This window comes from Alosa pseudoharengus, unplaced genomic scaffold, assembly GCF_046254945.1.
Source record: "Alosa pseudoharengus isolate Yale_2024_CS ecotype anadromous, Long Island Sound unplaced genomic scaffold, YU_APseudo_1.1 YU_APseudo_1.1_scf_8, whole genome shotgun sequence".
Taxonomy (NCBI): domain Eukaryota; kingdom Metazoa; phylum Chordata; class Actinopteri; order Clupeiformes; family Clupeidae; genus Alosa; species Alosa pseudoharengus.
The window spans coordinates 15,686,473-15,705,511 of record NW_027468870.1 but is presented as its reverse complement, the minus strand read 5'-3'; the positions used below and the strand labels follow the sequence as shown (position 1 = coordinate 15,705,511).

General features: G+C 41.4%; 1 protein-coding gene across 1 annotated transcript in view; it reads right to left on the bottom strand.

Moving 5' to 3' along the window:
- Positions 1–21: 21 nt before the first annotated feature.
- The window catches only part of LOC143112607 (serine/threonine-protein kinase DCLK1-like), a 41,976-nt gene continuing 22,958 nt past the window's right edge, over positions 22–19,039 (bottom strand). Inside the window, exons 3-6 of the mRNA XM_076274891.1 lie at positions 18,285–18,384; positions 13,729–13,794; positions 4,505–4,577; positions 22–106 (exon numbers count right to left, since the gene is read on the bottom strand). Of these exons, the coding sequence (XP_076131006.1) occupies positions 22–106; positions 4,505–4,577; positions 13,729–13,794; positions 18,285–18,384 (324 nt within the window). The remainder of the gene's footprint in view (positions 107–4,504; positions 4,578–13,728; positions 13,795–18,284; positions 18,385–19,039) is intronic.

The following is a 19,039-nucleotide window of genomic DNA, read 5'->3' as shown; positions in this document are numbered from 1 at the left end:
GGAGCGAGCAGGCAGTAAGTACTACACGCTGTCATAGGCAGGCAGGCTTCTTGCGTAGCCGCTGACGTCCGCCTGAGCCTGTGTGCTACAGTAGTGGGAGGCGCAGCTGCCGACAACAGAGTCGAGAAAATTTTTTTCATGGGAGGTATATGAAACAAAGCGTTTTATATGAGTGAGGCGCAGCCAACATTTCTGTCTGTGCGTACTAGAGTGGATTCAAGTAAACACGGATCCTGGTCACAACAGAGAGAGGATAATGTAAAGCAAAAGGAGCGTGTCATTAAATGTCTGATCCGCATTTTCTCAGATAGTATTAAATTAATGGTGACCAAAAATGCTTACAATGCTTACAGCTTTAGCATCTGCTGTATGTATCCACCCTAGATAGGCTACTGCCGTTACGAAACTGAGGAGCTCCCAGTTCATATTACATAGTTTGTTCACATTCGTGTGAATACATGTTCTTGAGGGTTCACCATACTGAATATATTCAAACAGTGATGGCTAAGCAAAGTGGATTAATAAAACTGAACCAATGATCACAGAGCATCATTTAGAAATGCCAAGTTAACCAGTCAAGAAAAACAAATGTACAATGAGTTTGGTGAATCCATATGATACATTCAACACTATAGATAAACCATCAATGGTGAGTGGGATTGTGGATGCTGGTGTAGTGCATGAAAGGCCACTGAGTGTGAGATCATGAGCCAGAGGTGGGATGGTGTCGATGTCATGACCGGAAAACAGGGTGATGCAGGACAGAGCATCAGGTGGTGACACTGACGTAAAAAAGGCATCAAGACAGTCATGCCTTTAACATGCCACTTGGGGCCAAATGTCTTTCATGTTGTAAAATATGGATCAGAAGTCATTGTGTGTCATGTGAGAATCATGTAAGTGTGAGAAACACAGTATGATAGAGAGAGAGAGAGAGAGAGAGAGAGAGAGAGAGACAGTGATGAATAACGCTATTTCGCACCATCTGTAGCGCCGTGGTATATTTAGACAGAGTGATGCATTCGTAGGGAGTGAAGAGGGCCACTCTAGTCCTTTTTAGGATTCTGAGTCTGTAATACACTAATACACACCCCCATCCTTTACACCTTGTGCCTTTTTTAGGGGCACAGCCACACAAACACACACATACAGTACACACACACACCCCATCTGAACATTGCATGGGTTCTAGCTGCTTCTAGAAGTCTCAAACATCTGCTACACTTAGTAGCAACATCAAACCAGTCATCAAGGTTACTCTTGCATATCTAATGGTGCTTCCCTGCTTTATAACGTTACATGATTGAAGCCAGCCAAACCCTCATTTGGTCCAGTTCACATCCTTGCACTTACATGTTCAGACGTGATGAATAATATGGATTTAAATGTACAGGAATTGTGAGACAGTTAAAAGTGCCAAGAAAAGTTAGCTTTCTCATACATACTTTAACCACATATGTATTAAGTTCTCAATTCCATAAGTTATCTCTTGCAACAGACTCCTTAGAAGCTAACATACGATCATTTAATGTGTGTTATTCTCAGTGGAAAAAAGAACAAGATGTGAATGGACTTAAGAAGAAGAAGTTAGCAGTCTAGAGGAAAGACATTTGGCATCACTGGTTGCTTTAGTGCTGTCAAATTAGAGCCAATAGCATGGGAACTGGCTCTAGACAAACTAAAACTGACACACCATTCTTTTGAAGTCATGCCTTTTTGAAGTTGTGCTTATGGGCTTTTTTATAAAAAAAAAAAGAAATGCTGTAAATATCAGTACAAGTTCTGGATTTCTGAGGTCTTTAATGTTTCCTCAATGCATTAACATAACCAAGGTCATAGATCCAACGATCCAGGGGGTCATACACTGACATTTTGTATAAAAACATCTAAGTGTTGATGTTAAACTACAATCAAAGTGAGCATCTATTAGTTCACCCCCCCCCAGGTTGTCTCGTTCACTCTAATGATTGCAGGTGTTGTCCCTGGTGTGCCTGACTGCAGGTGCTCCTGATGCTCCACTGGTGTGAACCAGCACACAGAAATAGCACTCTGATGATTGAACGTGCATCTCTCCATCTTTCATCTCCCAGGGGGAGCGACGGCCAATCTCGGACTTTTCCGTCTGAGCGCCTGCGGCCCCTCACCCGAATCCTGATGGCCACTAACGGGGCAGAGCAACATGTGCGGCACCCTTCCCCTCCTCCTCCCCTCCTCCCACCACCCCCCTGTCCATGTCCCTCTGGGCAGTATTGATAGCTCTGAAGCACACCCATTCCCCTGGATCACTGGCATGTAATTAAACAGCACTAACCGTGTCAGAAGGCTCCCCAGAGCACACGGGAGATAGTGCTGAGAGGAGAGAGGCGGTGGGAGAGCGGGCAGTGATGGAAAACAGCCCACGCTGTATGAGGCTGCATGGTAAACATGCTGACCCACACACAGACATACTGACACAGAGGCACATATGTACTGTATGTATGCACACACATACGCATACACACACATCCATCCACACACACACACACACATCCATCCACACACACACAGAAACATGCAAGCCAGCTCAGAAAATATATAATATACAACATTAATATATAAAACACACACACAGATAAATTATTATCCATTCCTACGTATATATATGTACTCTTACATTGCATGTATCTTCAGTCACTGTGGCAGCAGCAGCAGCAGCAGCTTGCTGTTCTCTGTTGTGTAACAGGCTCAGCTGCAGGAAAGTGGCGAGTTTGGTGTGAGGAGGGGCAATGTGTGTGGGTGTGTGAGTGGCGACCACTTGTGTGAGTAGAACGTCTCGCTCACTGGCCACCAGGTGCACGCTGCTCTACCACCAGAGACGCACGTCCCACCAACGTTTTGGGGGTGCCAGTGCAGAGTGTCCAGTACCCAACACACGGTGACCTCTGTCCACACACAGCAGACTGCTGTGACCCAACACTCCGCGGAGACTCAGTAAGTCCTTATGTGGCACTAGAGTCTCTCAGAGTGGAGAATCCAGTCGGCCAACAAGACAGCAGCTTATAAAACAGCAATCAGCGCTTGGTGCGAGGCTCTTGATTGGACGTGTCAGTGTCATGGAGGAGCTCATATTTAATGAAATTTCTATTTAAAGAGTGTCTGTGTGGTATGGTTAATAGGGATTAGAAGGCTGGGAAAGTGCTTGCTAGGAGAGAGAGAGAGAGAGAGAGAGAGAGAGAGAGAGAAGATTGAATTCGAATTGGATATCAGAGACGGAAATGGAAATGAACCCTATATGTAGGACTGAGATGAGCTGATTTAAACAAAGTTATTTAAGGCAGATAGCCATTTTTTTATTCTGAGACTTTTTCCTCCAGCTGCGACCACACGTTTTAATAAACCTCCTTTTGGGGAAATTTTAATCCCTTTAAGGCTTAGAGTCATTGGCTTCAGCAGCAGCTTCCAGTCACATATGCATAATCTGCAAATACACATCACAATACACCACACCTCCATTTAGAGGTGTGCGTATCACAGACTTTTGCCCATATCCTTTCTATAATATAATCTAAAATTTAAAAAAATATACTTTCCAAATGGAGCTTTTTAAAAGAGGCAATATTCTTCTAAAGCAGTGGTCCCCAAACGTTTTCTTCCGAGGGCCAGCTCACTATGCCTGGCTCTAAGAGAGGGCCAGAAACTTAGAGTATATCAGTAACCATAAATAGCTTAGTGCTGTGAACAGCAGTCTACCTTAGTTGAATATTCCATTACATTTAATCATAGGCTATTGCAATTTAATACCATTGTTAGCTGTGTTTATATTGCCATCATTGCCATATCAGTGTAAAATGTAGCTCAAATTAAATAATAGGCCTACTAATAAAAATACTTTTGCATTCCCAAAAGTATTAGCAGGGAGTCTCAAAAGTATATTTTATTAAAAATGTGTGAACTCTGAACTCTGTGTCTTTGAATACACAGCACATGTTGTGAATATCCTACAAATAATTTAAAGTTCTCAAACTCTGAGAATTTTAGGAAGTGTTGAAGTGGTCTGAAATTACAATTACATTAAAAACGAGTGAATAAAAAATAGAAATAATTATCCCAGAAAGTCCCAGAAATATGACTTGAATAGACGTTTGGTAGTTATTAACAATTAATGGATAAACGTTCAGAATACTTTGAGCACTGATGCAGTCAGCATAGGCCTCTTACATTGTTTGCAGGTAGGCCTGTACATTTCATTCCGTTTTCGATGGCAAACGCGAAATAGCGCCAAAACAACCACCAGTGGACAAAAAGAGTATTACATGTGTACTGTTAAGACTCGCCATAGAGAATAAATGGGGGAAATTGCGGAGGTTATAGTTTGAAAATGTCGTACTCCCGTGCGGGCCGGATGCTACATACCACAGACATGTTTTGGGGGGCCACCCAAAATGAGGTGGCGGGCCGTAGTTTGGTGACCACTGTTCTAAAGCATGAACAAAAACAACTTGTTGGTGAACACATTTAAATGTACTGATGTCCAAAGACCTCAGGCTGTCCTGACATCCAGCACACCTGGGAGTCTGTAGTGCTGCTGATGGAGTTAGCTGAGAAAGAAAGGTGAAGAGAAGAGGAGAGAAAAGAAGAGAAGAGGAGGGAGGAGGAGAGGAGAGAAAAGAAAAGACGACGGGAGACTGGAGTGATGACTCATGTGTAATGGCAGTGCAGGTTGGACTGCAGGTGAGCACGGACTCTCATTAGAGTCTCCGTCCCCCAAATGCATTAGTCTGGGTCAGGAGGAGAGTTCATTTGAGTTCCTGGTATTTAGACGTCGAGGCTATTCTTATTCAGTGCTTATCTTCAGTCTGGGCAGCGGGTCTACCAGTACTGGCCACCACAATTCTATAGGCCAAGACTCTGAAAATGAATAATGCAATTACATCACCATGGGTTGTTATACTACAATATCACCCTTTTAAATCAAAGCAGAGGCTTTCAGATGTTATTGTTATTGTTTATTGTTTTGAAGCACACAAGAGGTTTTGTTATTACTAACCAAAAACAGCTACAGTATGAGTGTTGCAAAAATGAATAAAAGCCGGTGTGGCAATCAGTCATTCAGAGATGCGTGGTACACTACCAGTCACCCCTCATATGTGGGCATGCGTGGGAGCTCTGCTGCACCCAATAAATGTAACAGATCAAACCCATGATGAAAATCAATCTGCTAAAGTTAGCCCGACTGGTATAAACCGCGCTGAGAGTGCCGTTACATAAACAACATTCTGAAATAGCGCAGTCACGGTCAGACAACGTACTAGACCAGCTCTCACAAACACAAGAGTATTCCATGGAAAATTACATTTTTTGTAACATCCATAACGCCAATAAAATGTGATGGTATGGTATGATATGGTATGAAATTTGAGCATTTGCTATTTTTGGCTGAAGAATGTAAATGACAAAAAATGCACAAAAAATGAATGTTATCATTCACATCATACAAATGGCAAGGCATTTCACTGCCGTTATGGATGTGACAAAAAGTCAATTTTCCGTGGAATTGCCCAAGAGTGGTCCTTGGGCTTTGCACTGTCCTTGTTCTTGCCACAGCATACACAAATGCAAGGTCAATAAAAAATCCCCTTCCACTGGCAATGTTAATCAATAGTGCTTTCAGACAGCTAAAGTGGAATCCCAATACCAGAGGTGGAAAGTAACTAAATACATTTACTCAAGTTACTGTATTGAGTTAGCCTGACGAGCCAGTCCCACATTAAAATGTAGGGTCTGGTTACTCACCGTTCGCAGTGCTCAGTCCGAGGGGCGGGATAATCAGTTGTCTTTCAAATTCCCTCTGCACGCAATAGGACAGCGGCAGCGCTATGAGTCCCATGCGTTTCCCACCAGCGGAGCTAGTTGGCTAGTTCAAACGTTTGCCAACTTAATAAAAGCTTAACTCGTGTCACACTGTTCGCCAACAGCAACATCCATCTTATTTGTTTTCAAGTAGCAGGGAATTTAAGCCAAACCGTTGCAACTCTGCCATCAATCATTATGTTAAGCCCACCTAACGACTCTATACACGATTTCATTGGCCTGATTGAGTTTCGATTTCTGGAGCTCACAAGCCAACGGAGAGTTGCTAGACTAGCCCTGGCAGCTGCCGCTAGGGCGTGTCTAGATTTCTAGGCTAGTATTGAGTAGTTTTTCTGTGTATTTTGTATTTTTTAAGTAGTTTATAAAATCGGTATTTTAAATTTTACTTGATTACATTTTGAGTGAAGTATTGTACTTCGCTACATCAAAAATCCCATCCGTTACTTGAGGTAAAAAAAAAAGTTAAGACTAACGAAAACAGAAAGGGAGAGAGAAAAAATCGCGCCCTAAACCACTAGTCTATAGTGATAATGATCAGCATGTAGCCTACAACAGGACATAAATCAAGCTGGCGCCATGTCTTTCTGAAAGTGATTAAGATGGAGCTGGATCACGAGATGCATCAGATTACATGTGTAGCCAGCCTAACCTATGAAAGTGTATTTTCCGCTATTTCAATGGGTTGTCTCAGTTCGTTTTAGCACTATGATTGCGGAGATATTCAAGCAAACACCTTGGGATTTCGTGTTGCTCACCTTTCTTTGGAAAGTAGTTCATAGCAGTTGTTTCCCCTCATTTCTATCTTTTTCCTGTTTTGGCCTTTGTTTTTGGTAACCTGACTTGGCTTTCTTGGATAAAGACATTGCACCAGCAGCACAACAATTAGCTGTCCACTACTAGCGATGCTCAATTAAATAAACAAAAGGTAGACTAGGGGAGACCGGGGCTGGTTGGAACACTTTTCACTCTCGGTTATATTTCTCCGTCTTACAATGCGTGTTTTTTGTGATTAACTGAAAGCTTGGGATCTCAGCTACAAAATGTATACATTCAATGTCAACAAATGATCGATCCCTTGTTTTGAGTTATATATGATTAAAGTGGTGTTGTGCACGTGTTCCAACCTGCCCCATGCACGGGGTTGGTTGGCACATGTAGTCGGGGTTGGTTGGAACACCTATGTTATAGTCCTTTGCAGTACTGCTTTTGCTTTTGTTTGAAGTGCTCATCTATATCATTACCTGTAGGGCTTTGCTGATTTCTTTTCTGTGTGTTTTTCTTCAGTAGGGCCCACCGTCAAGACCAATTTGGTCCCTACCGATTTTTTTTTACTTCAAATGTTTAAAAATGTCTGAAATGCTTCCAAATGTAAAACTATGTCCAGTAATTACAATAACAATGTTAAAATAAAGATTGATGATGTTTTTATGTGTAAAAGGTCAAACTTTTTTGCACCAATGCTGTTAGCCTGCTAATATCAGTCACCTCAGGTTTTTAAACTTCATTTTAAATTATAGATGAGTCCCCTAGCAATTAATTATAATGAATATTTTTTATATATCCCTAACTATTACCCTTCTAGGATGTATTTAGTGGGAGGTGCATATTCTAAGTTTTGACACTACAAAATCAAAAAGTTGTTCTCACCTAAAGTGTTAATGACCTGGAGACCAGTTACATACGTGAGTTTACTCTACTCAATAAGGCCGTCAGTTTAGTGTTGGAATTTTGTTGCAGCTCCCTCTAGTAGCCTGGATATTAACAGTGTCTCAACCTGCCCTTGTTCCAACCAGCCCCGGTCTCCCCTACATTATGAATCGTGCATCGAATCGACTAAACCATTTAGCTCTTTAGCAAGGGAGAGTGAGAGTGACTTTAGACAGTTTTCACTATGTTTTGTATAAACATCCAGTCAGTCAAACTTTACATTTCGTATGACATTCATTTTGACATTTAATTTGGAAGTTAAAATATTCAGGTAAAATAAATATATGGTGGAAATAAGTATTGAACGCTTAGACTTTTTTCAGTAATTAGCCTAAACTTCCAGTGAGTCTATTCAAAATTTTCACCACACATTATATTAACACACATATAAAAAATAAGAGTTATGTGTAATAAAGTGGAATGACACAGGAAAAAAGTATTGAGCGCCTACTGAAATTTCTTGTGGAAAAGCCTTTGTTTGTAATGACAGCATCAAGACATTTCCTATGACAAAACTTATTAGTCACAGTATCAGGTGTGATTTTGGCCCATTGTTCTAAACAGATTCCATGGGTCCATCTTGTGAATCCTGATCTTTACTTCCAGAACTGTTTAATTGAATTTATTTGAATTGGCTGCCTTTGAGTCTTTCTGGAGCTTTCTCCGAGTGGTCTTGACTCCCTGGTCAGGAATATTGCGAGGAGATCCTGTGCATGGCCGGTTGATGATGCAGTTATGTTCCTTCCCATGCTACTAACTGGAATATTCTGAAGTTTTGAAATGCATCTGTAACCAGTTTCATTGATATGTTTTGCAACAATAAGGTTGCAAAGGTCTTGGGAGAGCTTTTTGCTCATGAAATGTTTCTTGTGTGACACCTTGGTAATGAAAAACCTTTTTATAGCCCATCAATATGTAGGCTACTAACCAAGCTTATATATTAATTTGCACAGATAGAAAGGATAACTACGGTGGCCCTGAGGTGATTTGTGTTTGTGGTTTTCGATTTGTGTTTGTGGTTTGCACCTCAGGGCCACCGTAGATAAGTACTCTCTAACTACTTACAGATTCCAGCTCGTTCCTTTCCTTTCCTTGCCTTAGTGCCTTTTCTTAGCGTGTTCAATACTTTTTCCCTGTGTTATTCCACTTCATTACACATGACTCTATTTATGGAGTTGTTTGGATTTTTTATGTGTGGATTACCTGAGTTATTACTAATGTCTGGTGAAAATGTTGTGCCCCCCCCGTATTCCACTTTTCAAGGGCCCTCTCCTCCATTGGGGCCCTATACTTCCCTCTTTCCCCCCCAGTTTGACGCCCTTTAATCTGCTGAACCTTCTGCTCTTTTCCAAATATAAAAAAAACTCTCTGCAACTCAACATTGGCCTGCCTGCCTCAGTTGCCTGTGAGGGACTTTTCAGTTGTGCTGGATTACTGTTCACTGCAAAGCGACCAAGGATGAGTGCAACTAACTTTGAAAATCAACTACTGCTCAAACTTAAAGGAGAACTCTGGTGATTTTTCACATAGATCTCCATTTCTCAACGTCACCGAGTACTGTCGGTATGAACAAAATACCGACAATCAGTTTTACCTAGCTCGAGTTGCTGCAGCTACAGCGTTACACACTGGGAGCATGAACACGGCTGCCTTAGCTGCTGGCTGCAGCAACTCGAGCTAGGACCAAAATCCTTTTAGGCAAGTACCTCCACTTGGCGGCCATATTGCAACGTTTTTTGGGCACTTATCGGGCATCTATTTCGGCAGAAATGCACGTGCATAAGGCTTTACAACACCAATCTTGCTCCAGCGGCGAGTTCACAACAGATGATTGGCACGATGTCTTCACAGCACACCACATGATTGGCTCAATGTATTCTCAACACACCACATGATTGGCTCAATGTATTCACATGTCGACGTTTTGCCACGGAAGGGTTGTGATATGTGTAGACAACTGCCATATTGGCGTTACAAACTAACCCCATGCATTACTATCGCTTCGGCAGCACATATACTAAACTATGGAGGATTTTTTTAAGTGCTGTATCTCCTCATTAGAAAGTCTCTGGTAAAACTGGTTGTTCTGGTACCCCCCCCCCCCCCAAAAAAAAAAGTGACTAAGTAACTTTTACTTAAAGTACATTTTAAATGGACTACTTTTTACTTTTACTTGAGTACATTTTCAGATCAGTATTTTAACTTGTACTTGAGTAATATTTCATCAAAGTATTGGTACTTTTACTTGAGTACAATATTTTCATACTTTTTCCACCTCTGCCCAATACGAAAAAAGCTATCACTTATGACAATCATAGCACAGTGTTAACACCTGAGAGACTCAATGCTCCTTTTGAGGTCGAAACACAACAGTACCTGCACAGTAGCATGGAGCTGCCAGACTATGTGGCAGGTCAGATTCCACTGGTATCATAGGCTGGAAAGGCTCAAGGGCGAAGAGCACACAGACACCTCTACCTGCTAATCAGTGAGTAATGGGTTGTGGTGTGCAGGGGGTGGGTGATGAAGTGCCATTTAAAATCCAACTACAATGATCTGTCTCCTGTTTGGGAACTTTGGGAACAGGACATCTTATAAAATGTGGATAAACTGATGCAATGAGCAGAAATGCACAGACCTTACAAAAGAAAAACTGGCATTGTTTGTCTTTAAACTGGCTTTTGTAAAATTATTGTTCTAAATCTTTTAGCGTCACATTGTCATGAGTTCAGACGGACATCAAACCTTCAATATACTGTCGATTGACACTCAGTGGCCCCATCAATGGCCATGTCATATAGATGTATATATTACATACAGTATGCATTACATACATTATATAAAACTGGCAGTGTCATGGCATGACAATCAGCATGAAACCTTCATCAGTTGAGTGAAGTTGAGTGGGTGAATTTCAGCATGTCAAACACAATTCCATATTTCTGCCATTGCAAGCAGGAAGATATGCACAGGAGTATTTTTCTGCTGTGCTGTTTCAGTCAGAAACTTGAGAAACTAGGCAACTGACACATCCATCTGATACAGCCTCTGGTGTCTGCTACACAAGAGACAGGAAATATAGAGTCATAATGCTGTTTCATAACTGCAATTCCGACAGGCACTAATACAATACTTGTTTTTATGTTTTCTAGGTCAAAGAGGTTAAGGAAGACAATGTGAAAAATCCATCATATGAAACTTGGATGTCACCTTAAGGCCACCCATCACTGTCAGATAGCAGTACTTGCAGTGACAGACACTGCTAATATGCCACACAGTCACACAGACATCTTATGTAACAGCATATTTACCCGTTTTAAAATAACTACACATATGCACCTTTCAGTGTTGCATGCACTGTCAAGGGGACATATATTTCTTGGACCATGAATAAATGGCTTATTGTCAAGCAGTAATAATTGTGTTGCCTAGCAAGAATTTTACCAGGTTTGAACATTCTGTAAGGCATCAGGGGGATTTGTAGGAGAGCATCACACTGTATCCGCTGCTAAGCAACTTGAGAAACAAAGCAACTGACAAGTCTGTCTGACCAAATCCTCCTGAGTCAAGCGCACCATAGATTAAACCAATGATAGGAAGCATTAGACACATTTACAGAGGTTACCGAGGTTACTGAGAACACAGCAAGTCAGATTTAATGGAATAGAACTTTCCTGTAAAGTCTATGACCAAATCAATCCATCTGCTGGCGGCTAATGCCTTTGCGTTCTACGGTCCAGCCTCCTCACACACTGGCCAGCGTAGACAAGGGTCGTAACACCTCCGCTCTGGACATGGAAAGCCTCTGGCAATGACACACACAGTCTTTGCTCTGGACATATTCTGACGAACAATGTCTATGCAGGGACTGTTTTCCATCAGAGTTTTTCGCTACGAGGTGCATACTAATTAACCTGTTTATGCCCACTGACTGGACATACTCACTCTCTCTCTCCTGTAGCAGTGGGCCATAACGTACGTGAGGGGAGGAAGAGACACAGAGAGAGTGACTGATGCAAGGATGGAGGGAGGGGGGTAAGTGGGAGTCTGAAAGTGTGGTTGTGTGAGAGAGTGCGGAGGACGTTCATGAGCACATTACCACTTATCTGAGTTAATTTGCTACCAGTCAACCACACACTGTTTCCAGCAGCGCAAGAGAGAGGGTAAATCATGCGCTAATTCATAATTCAAATTCCTCTAGTTGTCCTGGACAAAAAAATCATGACTTGAGAGTTGAGAGTTTTTAAGATCTACTGAAACCATACACCTGACACCAGGAACGATAACTATAAAGGTAACTGTAATTATAATGATATTCTTGGTGTGAACAGCCGTTGAGGCTGCTTGAAATGTCTGCTGTGATGAGTCCTGTTATGTTAGATATGCGGGGAATCTTACACGACATTGTGTTAAGGTCAAAAATATAAGCTGATATTTATGACAAACCCTGCGGCAGCCCGTCATGTGCAATGTCACTCCACACTTGAGTTCAAGGACACAAGAGGGTACTACCTGCACTAGCACCGTACTAGTGCCGTGCATACTTCACCCCAAAGCATACTACATTGAATATGTGGAGCAATAACTGCTGACAGCACAAGCATACTGTTCAGGGGGCTGCTCATTCAGTTATGAATGAACGCTGCCATATGCTCTATCGCATTGCCCAGAGGGGATGTTCCAAAACATCAGGCGTGCACAGAGTGAGAGAGCAGGTCTGGGAGATTTGTGATCTGTCTGGGTGGAGGGGGAAGGGGTGGGTGCACACAGAGAGATATGCACACACACTCGGTTCGATATTGCTGGAGGAGTCTGTCGCCACAAAAGGAGTCTGAAGACATACTAAAGAGAACAAACCGAGCCCAAGACTCTTGCAATGCTGCCAAACAGGAACTCGGAGCCATATATGGGCATCGGTATTGTCTCCAAGGCATGCCTTCCCTGGACTGAATCTCCATGGCAACCAAGAAGAACTTGCCTCCCCACCCAAACAGCAGTTCCATCGTCCATAATAAGATCAGCAAACTGACAACATGCTGTCAGTCTCTCAGACCTTCTCTAGCACTGGTTACTTTGGGTGTGACATAGATAATGCTTTGAAATATAGGAACATATAAAGAATTTCACAATTATAATTTATCTAGTATCTCTCTAGGTTCATTCTTTATGAATGCTGGTCAATTGTTGCATGTTATTAAACGTGCAAAAGGCAATACTAAAGGTGTAATAAAACAATTTGATACAATAAAATGCTAGAACAGAAACACGTTTGGTCATGGCAGAATATAGCACAGAATCAGTTGTGTAACTGTTCCCTTTTGATGGCTGTAGTATTTCAACACCATGGATGAACTGCAGACATACAATTAGATATGCACGTTCAAGGTCATGATGAATAATCTTACTCTCTAGCATTATGATACACATCAGTTGGTTTGGATGTACACGATTGGGTAACCACTTTCTTTACCTTCACAGCCCATCCTGACTGCTCTCGTTCTCTCTCTCTCTCTCACTCTCTCTCTCTCTCTCTACTCTCTCACTCACACACACATACATCATTCCGCCATTTTCAACACATTGTCATCCCGTGCTATTTCAATGAATTACCTCAGTATGAGCATAATGAGCATTTTTCACAGACTGGCTGACTTGTGTCAACATCATTATCACAGATCCATTGTGTTCCATCCCTGCTGCTTCCCTGTTATGCTAATGACTGAGTTCACCAACCAACATCAAAAAGAACAAACGCTGACAACATTGCTCCTCTGTGTCTCAGACTGAGCTGAGAACTGCAGACCTGATGCAGTGTTTTTATAGCCAGTAATGGACACAAATCAATCGCAGCCATTTGAACTCCGAGTGAATCAATCACAGGAATCAACTGCATGTCACACACGTTTGTCAGACACATACGCTGCACACACACACACACACACACACACACACACACACACACACACACTCTCTCACACACACACACACACACACACACACACACACACACACACACACACACACACACACACACACACACACACACACACATACATACACAAGTGCATGCACACACACACGCACGCACGCCCAGAGACAGCTTACTTTTGAAAGGGGGTGATGGGCAGAGAATGTCACAGGTGGATAACCATGCAGCCACGGCTATCTTACCTGAGCCAGAAGTGGACTGGCTGCGGTGGGACAGGCCAACAGTCCTGGACTTCACCACCCTGGTCTCTGTGGACGACACAACAAGCCACTCAGAATCAGTGGAGAGTTTTCACTCGGACACCACATATTCAAAACGAATGGGGTGTTCAACTCTAGTGAAAGGCTGTTGATATGTATTGATCAAGAAACCAATCAAACTACACCCCTCCATTCTGTGCTCCTGATTCATTATAGATCCGTTCAACTGCATAAACAAACATGCGTTCCTAAGGCATTGCCGGTGGCATAGAAAACAACACTGAGCTAATAATAACAACAGAAAAAATAAGATTTAACATTGACATTTTGTAGAGCATTATGCCTACAATTAAGTCCAATTCATAAGTATTTGCATTGGTTTTGAAAGTTTCAACCGGAACCCCTCTAGGAACAGATTGAAAGGATCTATACCGATTGGCTGGAATAGTGTATGGCTCGATCCATGCCACTTCGTTTGTTTACAGAGATAGGACTGTGCATGTTTTTGTTCTTCTCTTTAGCATGCACATGGACAGCTAGATAAACATGAGAAGAATCCTAATGAATTCAAAGAAGGATTACAATCAGGGACGTGAAGGATTACAATCAAGGACAGCACTTTCACCTTTTTTGGCACCTTGACTTTCTGTCCAGAGTTCAAAAGAGTTGTGTTGTGGTTTTTCTACTAAACGAGAAATAAAAAGAAGACAAAACATGCTGCTTGACTCATGAATCAATAAATCAATAAAATAAAAAATAGGTCAATGTAGTTGGGACATACAGATGAAGCACATCCAGAAAGCAAGCCTCTTTCAATAAAAGCTTTAACATTTCCCTCTAAGCCATATAGAGACATGACCAGTTTACAAAAGTCTACATAAAACACCTATAATGTACACATTAATGCATTTAAAGTAACCTAACAATTCATTTGAATGCAATTTCCTGAAAGGCTACAAAAAATCTCTGCACCCTCTGAACATTGTATGGCTAATGATATGTAATATATACATACTCTCGACGAATTATCTGTAATATAGACAACCTTGCAAGTCAAAAGCTACACCCATCTCCAGTAATTTTTACAAGTATGGTAACTCTGGGAGTATCTTGGAGAAGCAGAGAAGGGGGCTTGTGCATTTTAATATTAACTCCTCCTGATTGATTTCTTATATAAACTCAGAGTGTCCCCTTGGTACACCGTAAACTCCTCTGAAAGTGTTTTGCTTGAGAGTTTAGTTTCATTATCCATAATGACTATTGTGACTCTTCGGTCAATGGGGCTGTGTGTGGGAGAGCTACTTTAAAACCTATCCATCTCCTTGTTTTAGCTGTACTGTCTGTGACTGAGGATATTAATTCTGATTAACGCACACTAAAGCACTGATGCCGCACAAGACAGCCATGTCACAGACGATTAAGAGAGTGATCTTTGACAGGAAGAAAGCAGTTTGCCACTGAGGATGAACACTATCATTTACTTTTGTCAGTTTTACAGAGGATTATAGCTAATGATTTATCATGGCAATACAAGGTACCCTTGTGGGCATTCAGGTACATTAACACATGTCGCTAGGCATAAGCCCTTGTAGAATATATTTTTAGTCATAAGAATCAGTGAAACAGAATGTATTTGTATACCTACATCATTGACTCATTCCATAACTGGTGGATAATTAATGGACTTTAATACACATTCTAATGTATACTGATTTAACATTGATTGATTGATTAACATCTAGATATTACTAGTCAATATGATTTGTTTAAGATTTACTGGATATTTACACTGCAAGCAAGAAATAAGCAGGAGTGAAATATAAATAAATAAATAAATAAATAAATAAATGTACACCGCCTCCATCTCTAATGTGACACAACACTCTTAAATAGAAGTGAAACATAAAAATAGGCTTTCCTCTACTTTTAATGGCTATAATACACGCTGCTGGTATAAATTGATACATTGATTCTAATGGAATTATATTGCTAACATTAGACGGACGTCAGGCGGCGACTAAAAAACGCTTCAAAAACAGATCTGGTGTAAATTCCCAATTAGGGTTAGAATTATTAATATGTTTTTAACCATTAGAAATACATTTAAAAGGAACATATTAGGACAATTTCACCTTTTCAGTGTTTAGTTTTTATGTATTAGGTATTTTGGGTATCTGAAATGACTACTAATGCAAAAACACTGAAATAACAAAACATAGGTGTTTGTTAATGGGCTGCCTAGGCCTGGAAACGCGATTCAGTGAGGCCAGAATGAGATGTTCAGAACTTCCTGCCCTTTAGGACATTGGGAAGGGAAGTGTGTTGATTAAAACCATCTCAATTTAACCTATCTGGACCATGTGTCTGTTTACAACTGAAGAACAACAGCGTAAAAGTTTGCTTTTATCCTGCAAGCTCAGGACCTGTTGACTAAGCAAAGCCATCATGCAATATACTTGTGGACGTAAAGGAACAAGCACACAAACTGGGCGCTCTGAACAGGGTTCTTCAGACAGAAGGTTGAAATCAACGTTGTGGTACTTTTTCCTTTTGGTATTTTGACACAAGTATGACACAGATGCGTTATCAAGCCCTCAAACATTTACAATTGTGGAAAAAGGAGGACATTTTTTTTTATTTTAAGACATAGTATGGATACCGGCTTCAGTAAAGAGTTACCAGTATGACTACTGCCACTTAAACAAGAAACTCAATTAAAAGTGAAGTTTTACTAATCAAAGTCCGGTAAAGTCCTGTCTGGGTGTTGACTTCAGAAGTGTGTGAAGCAACTTGCCATAATGGGCTACCTTCTACCTCAGTTAAAATCCCCCCTGAGGCAAAACTGCTTCATTACTGGCTGCGATGATGGTCCGACATCAGCACACACTGTACACTCCCTTCATTAAGAATCTTATGAGCTGATTAGTTTCGGTCTCTCTCTCTCAGTGCTTTCTGATCTGACTATCCTGTCTAACTTTAAGTGTGACATGATGATATTCCATTACCAAATGGAGTCAATCCTTTGTTCAATACTCTAACATTATCATTCTAATACTGTACTGTACAACTTCTTTATCATCATATTGTTAATTGTACTTTCTGCATAGTTGAGCTAAGCACTACAGAGCTAAAACACGCTTGCATCAATCTCCATCAATAAATATCCATGATTATGCATTTAGCAGATTCTTCTTTCCATAGTGACTTACTCATATTGCCTTACTTTAATGTACATCATAGATACTAATTTCTTTACGTCGTCTCTAAAAGGGTGAAACTGCTTGATTACATATCACAATGATTAATAGTGCATAATACTACACAAGACCAGACCATACTTCAGTGGTACAGTGTAAGGTTGATCTGGACCTACATATGATAGGAGTTTGTTAAAAATGAGAAAATTGAATCAAAGAGATGGAAATCTTTATAGCTATACTGTTTATAATGAAAACTATGATGGTGAAGCCACTGCTGAATTGGATAACACCTAGCCAAGCCACTGTTTAGTTGGATAACACCTAGCCAAGCCACTGTTAAATTGGATAACACCTAGCCAAGCCACTGTTAAATTGGATAACACCTAGCCAAGCTAAAGTATAGTTAGGAAGTGGAGACTTTTATTCACATAAATCCCTTCTGCAAAGCAACACCATGGGGAAGAAGCAGCACCCTGCAGACGCAACTACTGAGAGTTCTGTCGACAGAAAGCAATTTAGGCTAATGTTTCATTAACTTTTGGGAGTAGATTCAGGAACTCATCCGTTTCCACAGCGGTGGGACAGTGGGTCTAGCATGGCTGAGGCTCTGCCAAGACTGTGAGACAGAACCACGCAGACACCAACACGTCAGACCCAAGCCTCCGAGAGAGACAGACAGACAGAAAAGTGAGGCGGCGCTGGGTGAGAGACAGCCAAGCGTTTGGCATTTGAAAAAAGGCCTGCAAGGAGCCCTGCGGGGGTTAAGCGCTCCGCACTTTGACAACAAAAGAGAAAGAAATGCACATCTCCCTCCTCCCTTTTTTTCCTCGCTTATGATAAAGAGGCCCTGCCACACGCCTGAACTTGACTGTGCGAAGTCGGCAGGATGTGCCACTTAGCCAGCCAGACAGACAGACAGACACTTTGGTGATAAACAAAACATGATGGCTTTGTTTAGTCGAGTGGCTTTTGTCTCAACACCCACACACGTGGCGGTGGGGCTTGTAACATGTCAAAAGATTGTCAAGCCCAACCCCTCCCCCCCCCCCACCACTATGGCAGGCAGACTGTGAAGTGGCTAAATGAGAGCTGTGTGTCTTTTGGGCAGATGTTCTGTCTTCTTTGACAGAGTTCCCAGTGCAGAGTTCACGTGTTGAAACAACGTGACACAGGACCCTCTTTTGTTTTTGAATGTGAGAAAAGGAACAGACTAATCAAATGTTATGGCTGGCTTTATCTACAGAACATAAAACTTAATTAGACAAAAATGGTTGAGATGAGAAAAACCTAGTGGAAGAAAAGGGAAACTGAATAAATAGAAATCAATGTCTGCCTTACCATGTTGGTCCAGCAGAAGGTCATCCTGATGGCGGAACCTCTCAGAGCCACATGCGAGGAAGACATCATCGTCCCCGAAGAAGTCCTGAAGGCACGTGACCTGTGGCAAGGACACAGAGGAAGATCATGGGAATGACTGACTGGGCTAAGAGCCGTGGCTCAAAAACACATATTAGTATTCCAGATGGAGCCTATTCTAATGACCTCTTCCACCTCTCCCTTTTGTCGCTAAGGGCTTTTGCACTAAATTGAAAGATAAAACGATTTGGTTGACAGAGATGAGAAACAGAGAAATATAGAGAACTATATTTTGGCTTGGTTTTTCACATTAGTGAAATATTAAAGACATCATGAAACTAAATAATACATAAATATGAAACAAATATGGGCAAAATTGTTTGTTTAGTGGTAATTACTGACATTCCAAACATTTCTGATGTTGCATGGGCTTGTCAACTAATGAACAGCCTTGACGACTGTCCCTGAAATTATATGATTTACAATACCTTTTGAATGTGCTCAAGAACATGTAGAGCAACCAATCCAACATATGAAGCCATTAAAGAAACAGCCTGGCTCTCTTGTAATACCACGTTGTGCCATATGTGACCGCTATAGTAAATATAATACAAGTCAATGATTGAGTCCCCTGTGGCTGCGTTGAAGACACCTCGTAGCCAGCAAAATTCTACATAGCTTTGATCACTTACACAAATTTGGGGCAGCCGTGGCCTACTGGTTAGCGCTTCAGACTT